The 10,655-nt window shown below is 47.5% G+C and overlaps 1 protein-coding gene across 1 annotated transcript in view; it reads right to left on the bottom strand.

Moving 5' to 3' along the window:
- Nucleotides 1-10,655, bottom strand: part of MYO7A (myosin VIIA) — a gene marked incomplete at its 5' end in the record, with an annotated part of 76,103 nt that overhangs the window by 37,363 nt on the left and 28,085 nt on the right. Inside the window, 6 exons of the mRNA XM_029286838.1 lie at nt 274-400; nt 1,285-1,412; nt 3,232-3,321; nt 4,618-4,794; nt 6,775-6,978; nt 9,635-9,724. Coding sequence (XP_029142671.1) covers nt 274-400; nt 1,285-1,412; nt 3,232-3,321; nt 4,618-4,794; nt 6,775-6,978; nt 9,635-9,724 — 816 coding nt within the window. The remainder of the gene's footprint in view (nt 1-273; nt 401-1,284; nt 1,413-3,231; nt 3,322-4,617; nt 4,795-6,774; nt 6,979-9,634; nt 9,725-10,655) is intronic.

The raw sequence follows: 10,655 nt of genomic DNA, 5'->3' as shown, positions 1-10,655 counted from the left end.
TATTATTATTATTATTATTATTATTATTATTATTATTATTATTATTATTATTATTATTATTATTATCCTTCTCTTGATCTTGATGCTCTGTCTCTGTTGATGACCCAACAAATTGCCACTTCCAGGCTTCACCTCCTCCAAAATGCAAAGAAAGATGGAATATGGCAGCCCTCTTCATCCAGGCAAGTTCTAGGAGGGTCTTGGAAACCAAAATATTTCCCTCAGAGATATCCCCACCACCCAGGCCGAGAAGGTGGCCCATCCCTGGCTTACCTTGAGAAATTTCTCAGAGGGGGCGAAACAGCCCACACATAAGGACACCAGGATCCATCCTCTGGCATGGCTGTTTTTGGAAGGGTTCTGGGTCAGCTGCTTGCAGATTTGGCAGTAGATTTCATCTCTGCCACAAGAAGCAGGAGAAAAAAATGAATGATGTAATCCAACTTCAACTGCTAATCAAATCCATTTGAAAAATCTTGGGGTCTCCAAATCTTGCAATCTCAAATCTTGGAATCTCCAAAACCTATAATCTCAAATCTTGGAGTCTCCAAATCTTGGAGTCTCCCACATTTTGGAATCTCTAAATCTTGGAATCTCTAAATTTTGGAATCTTCAAATCTTGGAGTCTCCAAATCTTGGAATCTCCAAATCTTGGAATCTTCAAATCTTGGAGTCTCCAAAACTTGCAATCTCAAATCTTGGAGTCTCCAAAACTTGGAATCTCCCACGTTTTGGAATCTCTAAATCTTGGAATCTCCAAATTTTGGAATCTTCAAATCTTGGAATCTCCAAAACCTGCAATCTCAAATCTTGGAGTCTCCAAATCTTGGAATCTCCCACGTTTTGGAATCTCTAAATCTTGGAATCTCTAAATTTTGGAATCTTCAAATCTTGGAGTCTCCAAATCTTGGAATCTCCAAATCTTGGAATCTTCAAATCTTGGAGTCTCCAAACATTGGAATCTCCAAATCTTGGAATCTCCAAATTTTGGAATTTTCAAATCCTGGAATCTCCAAAACTTGCAATCTCAAATCTTGGAGACTCCAAATCTTGGAGTCTCCAAATCTTGGAAGGTTCTCCAAACCCACTGACATATAAGTGAAATACAGGGCTTTGATTACGCAGTTGTGGCACTCTCTTGACTTTTTTGACCTCTTCCCTGTTATGGCCTTTAAATACTGGGGCACAACACTCCTCTGATGGCAGTGGGTTGCTGTTATTTTGGGGTACACCTCTGCAATGCACACCTGGACCATTTCTGCTTTCCCCCCCCTGATTTCTAACCTTAAAGTTGGCCTCAAGATGCCGTTCCCAATAATAAAATGCAGTTTCTCCAAATTGGATGTTGGGCGGTCCTCCAGCATGCTGTTCCCCTGGACAGTGGACTCGCCATCATGAAGGCGTTTGGTCACCTGAGGAAGCAACGGGGCACAGGTACAATTTGTGAAATAGGTCAACCTGGCAGAATTCTCAGTCCCCAACCCAAGGCAAACCGGAATGTGAGAAGGATTCATTTCTTCACCCTATTCTCAATCTATCTAGAACAGGGCTCTCCAAAGTTGGCAAATGGAAGACTGGTGGACTTCAGAGGATGGCCGGCTGAGGAATTCTGGGAGTTGAAGTCTACAGGTCTTAAATTCTGGGAGCTGAAGTCTACAAGTCTTAAATTCTGGGAGTTGAAGTCTATGAGTCTTAAATTCGGGGAGTTGAAATCTACAGGTCTTAAATTCTGGGAGTTGAAGTCTACAAGTCTTAAATTCTGGGAGTTGAAGTCTACGAGTCTTAAATTCTGGGAGTTGAAGTCTACAGGTCTTAAATTCTGGGAGTTGAAGTCTACAGATCTTAAATTCTGGGAGTTGAAGTCTACAAGTCTTAAATTCGGGGAGTTGAAATCTACAGGTCTTAAATTCTGGGAGTTGAAGTCTACAAGTCTTAAATTCTGGGAGTTGAAGTCTACGAGTCTTAAATTCTGGGAGTTGAAGTCCGCAAGTTTTAAAGTTGCCAAGTTTGGAGACCCACTGATCTAGAACAGCGATGGTGAGCCTATGACAATGCATCCAATTTTCGGAGGCTCCAGAGACCCCCAAGAATAGGGCCCTCTCTATGAGTCCCAGAGGTCTGCAGGAAAGGAGAGTCTGAAGAGGAGTCCAGAGAGGCCTCTTTTATCCAGGTTGAAGGGTGGAGGTGACAATCAGCAGTGTCAAGGGAGACACTTTTCTGATGTTTTGACAAGCCGGACCCCAATAAGTTCACCATCACTGGTATTCCAGTATCTGAGGGGCTGTCACAAAGAAGAGGGGGTCAGGTTGTTCACCAGAGCACCAGAGGGAAGGACGAGAAACAACGGATGGAAGCTGATCAAGGAGAGAAGCAACCTGGAAGTAAGGAGAAACTTCCTGACAGTGAGGACAATCGACCAGTGGAACAGCTTGCCACCAGAAATCGTGGGCGCTCCATCACTGGAGGTTTTAAAGAAGAAACTAGACAATCACGTGTCTGAGATGATATAGGTCAGTGATGGCGAACCTTTTAGAGACCGAGTGCCCCAAAACTGGCCCCGCCCCTGCTCCACCCCCTGCCTCGCCCCATCCCCTACCCCACCCTGTCCCCGCCTGCCCGCAGGGCCACTCACCGCCTCCAGGGCCCGCCGCAGATCACCCAGGCAGCCCAGCAGCGCCATTGTGGCCACGTGCTCTGCCCGCGCCCCGTAGCATCAACTGTGTGCGATGGGGCGTGAGGGCAGAGTCTTGTCTACGCTGCCTGGCTGCCATGTCCTTGGCTGCGCTGCTCCATGTGGGCCACGCTCGGGGGCGACTCTCCTCCAGGGGGGCTGCTGATGAGTAGGGGGTCGTGGGCAGAGGCGAGGCTGGGGCAACGGCACGTGTGCCCACAGAGAGGGCTCCGAGTGCCGCCTCTGGCACGTGTGCCATAGGTTCGCCGCCACTGATATAGGTCCTCCTGCTTGAGCAGGGGGCTGGACTAGAAGACCTCCAAGGTCCCCTCCAGCTCTGTTCCATTGTATTCTACTGATCTGGAATCAGTCTGCAGAGCAAGGGTGGAGAGACCCCCAAATCTCAGCTTCCACCAAATGGTCTTTGATTTGTTTGGCAACTGTTTGAAGTTACAACCGAAGAAAGACTTATTACTCTAACTTGGAAAAAGCCAAGTTCCTCCACTCAGGCCGTGATCAGAGGGCTGGATGTTGGCTTAAGCACGACAGGAGTTACTCACCTCTTCGGTTAACTTTGATTTTTTCTTGAGGGTTAAGGAGACCAGTTTCTGTCGCACGCTGCTCTTCTTGTGGCCATCTAGATGAGCACTCTGTAAAAAAAATGTCCCAGGGTTAGAAATAATCACACCTTATGCCAGTGTTTTTCAAGCTTGACCTCTTTAAGACCTGTGGACTTCAATTCCCAGAATTCCCCTGTCAGCGTACGCTTGTATTTCTTTCTATTTTTATTTCTTTATTTCATTTCTATTATTTCTGGGGGTTTTCCCCCCCAATTTCTATTTCCGTATTTCTTTTTTATTATTTCTATTTCTTCCTACTTCTATTTCCTGGTTTCATTTCATTTCTTTTATTTCGACTTCTATTTCCTTATTTCAATTCTTATTTATTTTTCTATTTCTTTTTCCTTATTTCACTCCAATTCACGCTGCTCCAAATCCCTTTAAATATTGCTATCAGATCTGCTACAGTAGCTTAAACAAAGTCAAGAAACAGACGCCTCATAAACTACTGGAATTCTACATTTTAAGGTATAATAACAGAATCTTGAAAGCATGGCGGACATTTTTCCTCTCCCTTCTTATAAGAAAGATAAAAAAGGGGGACAATAGAATGGAATGGAATGGAAGGGAAGGGAAGGGAAGGGAAGGGAAGGGAAGAGAAGAGAAGAGAAGAGAAGAGAAGAGAAGAGAAAATATAGAAAATAGAAAATAGAATAAAAATAGAATAGAATAGAACAGAATACAATACAATACAATAAAAATATAGAATACAATACAATACAATACAATAAAAATATAAAATAGACTAGAACAGAACAGAAAATATAGAAAATAGAATAAAAATAGTATAAAAATAGAATAGAATAGAATAGAATAGAATAGAATAGAAAATATGGAATGGAATGGAATGGAATGGAATGGAATGGAATGGAATAGAATAGAATAGAATAGAATAGAATAGAATAGAATAGAATAGAATAGAATAGAAATATGGAATGGAATGGAATGGAATAGGATAGGATAGGATAGGATAGGGTAGGGTAGGGTAGGATAACAGAGTTAGAAGGGACCTTGGAGGTCACCTAGTCCAGCCCCCCGCTCAGGCAGGAAACCCTATACCATTTTAAACAAATGGCTGTCCAATCTCTTCTCAAAAACTTCCAGTGTTGGAGCATTCACAACTCCTGGAGGCAAGTGGTTCCACTTCCGTGCTTTCCTCACTTCTGTTTGACTGGGCTAAGTCGAGGCTTATCTAACGATTGTTGGATTCCTTCTGCAAGGCCTATCTGGGTCCACTTCTGTGGTTGCTACTCTGTGAGTATCTTGCTCTCCCTTTCCCAAAACAACAGAAATGAGGAACAGAATCTTTGCCAGCTTCCTACTTACTTCTCCTTCGCTCTGAAGGGCCTGGAGTTCCTTCTTGTACGACTTCTTCCCCAGCGTCTCATAGATTTTGGTCATGACCGGGATTTTCTCGCTGCCGTCGCTCATCGCGGTGTGATATTTGGGCTCCGGGAGGTCCCCCATAAAGCGAAGGATGGTGATCCAGACCGCCAGGGCTGCCTGGTTTTGGCGGGAAAGGAAATTGAGGTAGTCCTCGACTTACGACCCCAATGGAGCCCAAATGTCCGTTACTAAGCAAGACGGTGGTTAAGTAAGCTTTGCCCCATTTTACGGCCTTTCTGACCACCGTTAAGGGAATCCCTGCCGTTGTTAAGTGAGTCACATGGTCGTTAAGTGAATCTGGCTCCCCCCATTGACTGTGCTTGTCAGGTCACAAAAGGGGATCACGTGACCCAGGGACACTGCAACCGTCATAAGTACATGCCAGTTGCCAAGCCTCTGAATGTTGATCAGGTGACCCTGGGGATGCTGCAACGGTCGTTAAGTGTGAAAAACGGTCATAGATCGCTTTTTTCAGTGCCGCTGTAACTTTGAACGGCCCCTAACTGAAACTGCGGTAAGTCGAGGACTATCTGTACAGGGAGTCCTCGACTTACAACCGCAACAGAGTCCAAAATTTCTGTTGCTAAGCGAGACATTTGTTTCGTCCCGTTTTACGACCTTTCTTGCCTCGGTTGTTAAGGGAATCCCGGCCGTCGTTAAGGGAGTCACAAGGTTGTTAAGTGAATCTGGCTTTCCCCCCCATTGACTTTGCTTGTCAGAAGGTTGCAAAAGAGGATCACGTGACCCAGGGGGACGTTGCAACCGTCATCAGTACATGTCAGTTGCCAAGCCTCTGAATGTTGATCACGTGACCGTGGGGAGGCTGCGACGGCCGTTAAGTGTGAAAAGCGGTCACAGGTCCCTTTTTTTGGTGCTGTTGTAAATTCAGACGGTCGCTAAATGAGTGATTGTAAGTCAGGAGTACCTGTCAGAAGTCAGCGACTGACCTTCCACAACCTGCCCTTTTATATTCTCTACCCAGCCGTCCAATTCGTAGTTTTGGGTTTATCGTGCTTCTAGCGGACCGGGAGATTCTTAGCACCCCTGCCCCATTTAAGGGGCACCCGTACTCGGGGCCGTTGTTAGGTTTTGTCGCCATTAACATGCTTTTCCTGGGAAATATATAGTTTAGTAGTCTTCCCTTTGCTTTCTACACCGTTGTGCACACGCTGTTCACGTGGCTGCCACCACACCGTCTGCTGTTCTTCTGAAGCCGTTCCAACCAACATGGTCTCCGCCTTCAGTCGATACTGGGGAGCCAGCTGCCACTCACCAGGCCTGTTGGTCTACGGGAGGTATTCGATTCCCTCCAACCCGTCATTACAGCATAAAAGCCATAATGGGTAGGGGCCCCCAATCCGCTACTCGGGGACGCGCTCTGTGGGGGTTCCAGGCTCCCCCTAAGAACCTCTAAGGCAGACGTGTCAAACACAAGGCCCGGAGGCCGGATGCGGCCCACGAAGTGGTTTCGTGTGGCCCGCGAAGCCATCCTGGAAACAGTGAGGGAACGGCCCCCGCTGCCTTGGCCCTGGCCCAGGCCGGCCGGGAGCCAATGTACAATTTTGTGGTGACCCTCTATGCTGAAACACATTCAGTCTTAGCTCCACAAGGCCATCTGGAAACAGCAAGGAACCAGCCCCTGCCGTGTCGGCCCCACCCCCTGGGTGCATGCTGGGGAGGTGTCACCCTTTGTGAGGAATGAAGAAATGGACCATGCCTTGGCGCTTGCCCCGGTCCCACCCCCTTCTGCCAGAGACCCCCAGATCTGTCCCACTCCTGCCCAGGCCCCCACAGGCACCCTTGACGTGAACAATGTAGAGCTGGCCATGCCCAGCCAGCAGGCCACACCCACTCCATCCATGCCCACCCAGTAAGCCGCACCCACCCTGGCCACACACCCCCAGTCCCCCCCCCAAGGGCAACTGCAATGCTGATGCGGCCCTCAATGAAATTGAGTTTGACACCCCTGCTCTAAGGCCTCTAAGGGACTGGTTTGGACAAAACTCAGCAGCCCTTTTTCGCGTGGCTGCTGATAAAAACAGGATCGCCAACGACGGATAACGGATATGGCATAAGAAGGCACCCAAGGAGACTCACCAGCTGGTCTCCTTCGTCCTCGTGGTACAACAGCGGCTGCTTCAGAGGCCGGCGTACATACGTGTGCGTAGTGGTGCCCTGGAAGTACGTGGCGGCAAATTTGGCAAATTTATACTCCGACAGGTCCTCCTGTTCTTCCTCAGGGAGAGGGAGCGCCGTGTCTAAGTCGTCTTCTTGCAGCATCTTCCCAACTCTTTCGAGATCCTGCAAGGAAGATTTGACTCGGCTCAAAGGTTTCGCCCAGAAGCGTGGAGTGGGAAGGGTCAGTTAAGGCCAACTCGTCCCAAAGATCCTTTTTTTTTTGCTCCCCCCCAAAAAGAGGCAACTGGATTTTCTTTGTTTTTTGCTTCTCATCCAAGAAGCTTCTCCCGTTCAGAATGTCAGGTCCCGCCTCGGCTCCTCCCTCAGAAAAACACCACAGGCATCGTTTACTGAGAGAAAGTGATTGCAGAGAAGCAAGGCGGGGATCTGAAGTTCCCGAGCAAAAGCATCAAGCTAAAAGTCCCATCTTTTCGGCCCCCAACCCGACGTCCCAGCCCAGTGGTGGCGAACCTATGGCACGCGTGCCAGAGGCGGCACTCAGAGCCCTCTCTGTGGGCACGCGCGCCATGCCCTGGAGATGGCAACCGTCCCTCTTCAACCAGCAGCCCACTAACTCACCGAGCTCCCATGTGGCTGGATGCATCCCAGCATGGCTGGTTTCTCTCCCCCCCCCATCCCATCCCTCCTGGCCTCGCATGCTCTCCTTTTCCTGGGCACGACCCACTGCATTGCTTCCTCAGCTGTTGGTCATCCATCCAGCTCAGATGCGGCTTCTCTGAACTGCTGGCGGTGGGCTGTGGAACCCCAGAATGCGCCGGTTGAGGCGCCGGCAGGCTGTGGCTGCTGATGGACACTGTCAGCCCCCATGCACTCGCTGGCCTCTGTGTGTGGGGGCCAATGGTGTCAGGCAGCAGCCGCCTCGGCCCCTGCCTCGCCTTGCCCTGTGGCAATGGTACCTCCGCCGTGCCTTGCCTCACCCCACAGGACGAGCCTCCTGCCCACCGCCCCACCTGCCAGAGACCCCNTGGCCTCAAGATGCCGTTCCCAATAATAAAATGCAGTTTCTCCAAATTGGATGTTGGGCGGTCCTCCAGCATGCTGTTCCCCTGGACAGTGGACTCGCCATCATGAAGGCGTTTGGTCACCTGAGGAAGCAACGGGGCACAGGTACAATTTGTGAAATAGGTCAACCTGGCAGAATTCTCAGTCCCCAACCCAAGGCAAGCCGGAATGTGAGAAGGATTCATTTCTTCACCCTATTCTCATTCTATCTAGAACAGGGCTCTCCAAAGTTGGCAAATGGAAGACTGGTGGACTTCAGAGGATGGCCGGCTGAGGAATTCTGGGAGTTGAAGTCTACAGGTCTTAAATTCTGGGAGCTGAAGTCTACAAGTCTTAAATTCTGGGAGTTGAAGTCTATGAGTCTTAAATTCTGGGAGTTGAAGTCTACAGATCTTAAATTCTGGGAGTTGAAGTCTACAAGTCTTATATTCTGGGAGTTGAAATCTACAGGTCTTAAATTCTGGGAGTTGAAGTCTACGAGTCTTAAATTCTGGGAGTTGAAGTCCTCAAGTTTTAAAGTTGCCAAGTTTGGAGACCCACTAATCTAGAACAGCGATGGTGAGCCTATGACAATGCATCCAATTTTCGGAGGCTCCAGAGACCCCCAAGAATAGGGCCCTCTCTATGAGTCCCAGAGGTCTGCAGGAAAGGAGAGTCTGAAGAGGAGTCCAGAGAGACCTCTTTTATCCAGGTTGAAGGGTGGAGGTGACAATCAGCAGTGTCAAGGGAGACACTTTTCTGATGTTTTGACAAGCCGGACCCCAATAAGTTCACCATCACTGGTATTCCAGTATCTGAGGGGCTGTCACAAAGAAGAGGGGGTCAGGTTGTTCACCAGAGCACCAGAGGGAAGGACGAGAAACAACGGATGGAAGCTGATCAAGGAGAGAAGCAACCTGGAAGTAAGGAGAAACTTCCTGACAGTGAGGACAATCAACCAGTGGAACAGCTTGCCACCAGAAATCGTGGGCGCTCCATCAATGGAGGTTTTTAAGAAGAGACTGGACAATCACGTGTCTGAGATGATATAGGTCAGTGATGGCGAACCTTTTAAAGACTGAGTGCCCCAAAACTGGCCCCGCTCCTGCTCCACCCCCTGCCCCGCCCCTGCTCTGCCCCACCCCATCCTCTGCCCCGCCTGCCTGCAGGGCCACTCACCACCTCCAGGGCCCGCCGCAGATCACCCAGGCAGCCCAGCAGCGCCATAGTGGCCACACGCTCTGCCCGTGCCCCGCAGCATCAACTGTGCACGATGGGGCGTGAGGGCAGAGTCTTGTCTACGCTGCCTGGCTGCCATGTCCTTGGCTGCGCTGCTCCGTGTGGGCCATACTCGGGGGCAACTCTCCTCCAGGGGGCTGCTGGTGAGGAGGGGGTCGTGGGGGGAGGTGAGGCTGGGGCAACAGCATGTGTGCCCACAGAGAGGGCTCCAAGTGCCGCCTCTGGCACGCGTGCCATAGGTTCGCCACCACTGATATAGGTCCTCCTGCTTGAGCAGGGGGCTGGACTAGAAGACCTCCAAGGTCCCCTCCAGCTCTATTCCAATGTATTCTACTGATCTGGAATCAGTCTGCAGAGCAAGGGTGGAGAGACCCCCAAATCTCAGCTTCCACCAAATGGTCTTTGATTTGTTTGGCAACTGTTTGAAGTTACAACCGAAGAAACACTTATTACTCTAACTTGGAAAAAGCCAAGTTCCTCTACTCAGGCCGTGATCAGAGGGCTGGATGTTGGCTTAAGCATGACAGGAGTTACTCACCTCTTCAGTTAACTTTGATTTTTTCTTGAGGGTTAAGGAGACCAGTTTCTGTCGCACGCTGCTCTTCTTGTGGCCATCTAGATGAGCACTCTGTAAAAAAAATGTCCCAGGGTTAGGAATAATCACACCTTATGCCAGTGTTTTTCAAGCTTGGCCAATTGAAGCCTGTGGACTTCAATTCCCAGAATTCCCCTGTCAGCGTACGCTTATATTTCTTTCGATTTCTATTTCTTTATTTCATTTCTATTATTTCTGGGTGTTTTTTCCCCCAATTTCTATTTCCTCATTTCTTTTTTATTATTTCTATTTCTTCCTACTTCTATTTCCTGGTTTCATTTCATTTCTTTTAATTCTATTTCTATTTCCTTATTTCAATTCTTATTTTTTTTTCTATTTCTTTTTCCTTATTTCACTCCAATTCACACTGCTCCAAATCCCTTTAAATATTGCTATCAGATCTGCTATGGTAGCTTAAACGAAGTCAAGAAACAGATGCCTCATAAACTACTGGAATTCTACATTTTTAAGGTATAATAACAGAATCTTGAAAGCATGGCGGACATTTTTCCTCTCCCTTCTTATAAGAAAGATAAAAAAGGGGGACAATAGAATGGAATGGAATGGAATGGAATGGAAGGGAAGAGAAGAGAAGAGAAGAGAAGAGAAGAGAAGAGAAGAGAGCAGAACAGAAAATATAGAAAATAGAAAATAGAATAAAAATAGAATAGAATACAATACAATACAATAAAAATATAGAATAGAATAGAATAGAATACAATAAAATATAGAATACAATAGAACAGAACAGAAAATATAGAAAATAGAATAAAAATAGAATAGAATAGAATAGAATAGAATAGAATAGAATAGAATAGAATAGAAAATATGGAATAGAATAGAATAGAATAGAATAGAATAGAATAGAATAGAATAGAATAGAATAGAAAATATGGAATGGAATTGAATGGAATGGAATGGAATAGAATAGAATAGAAAATATGGAATAGAATAGAATAGAATA

The sequence above is a fragment of the Protobothrops mucrosquamatus genome, unplaced genomic scaffold (genome assembly GCF_001527695.2).
Source record: "Protobothrops mucrosquamatus isolate PMUCROS unplaced genomic scaffold, P.Mucros_1.0 scaffold5362, whole genome shotgun sequence".
Taxonomy (NCBI): Eukaryota; Metazoa; Chordata; class Lepidosauria; order Squamata; family Viperidae; genus Protobothrops; species Protobothrops mucrosquamatus.
This window is presented reverse-complemented; position numbering and strand designations above follow the sequence as displayed.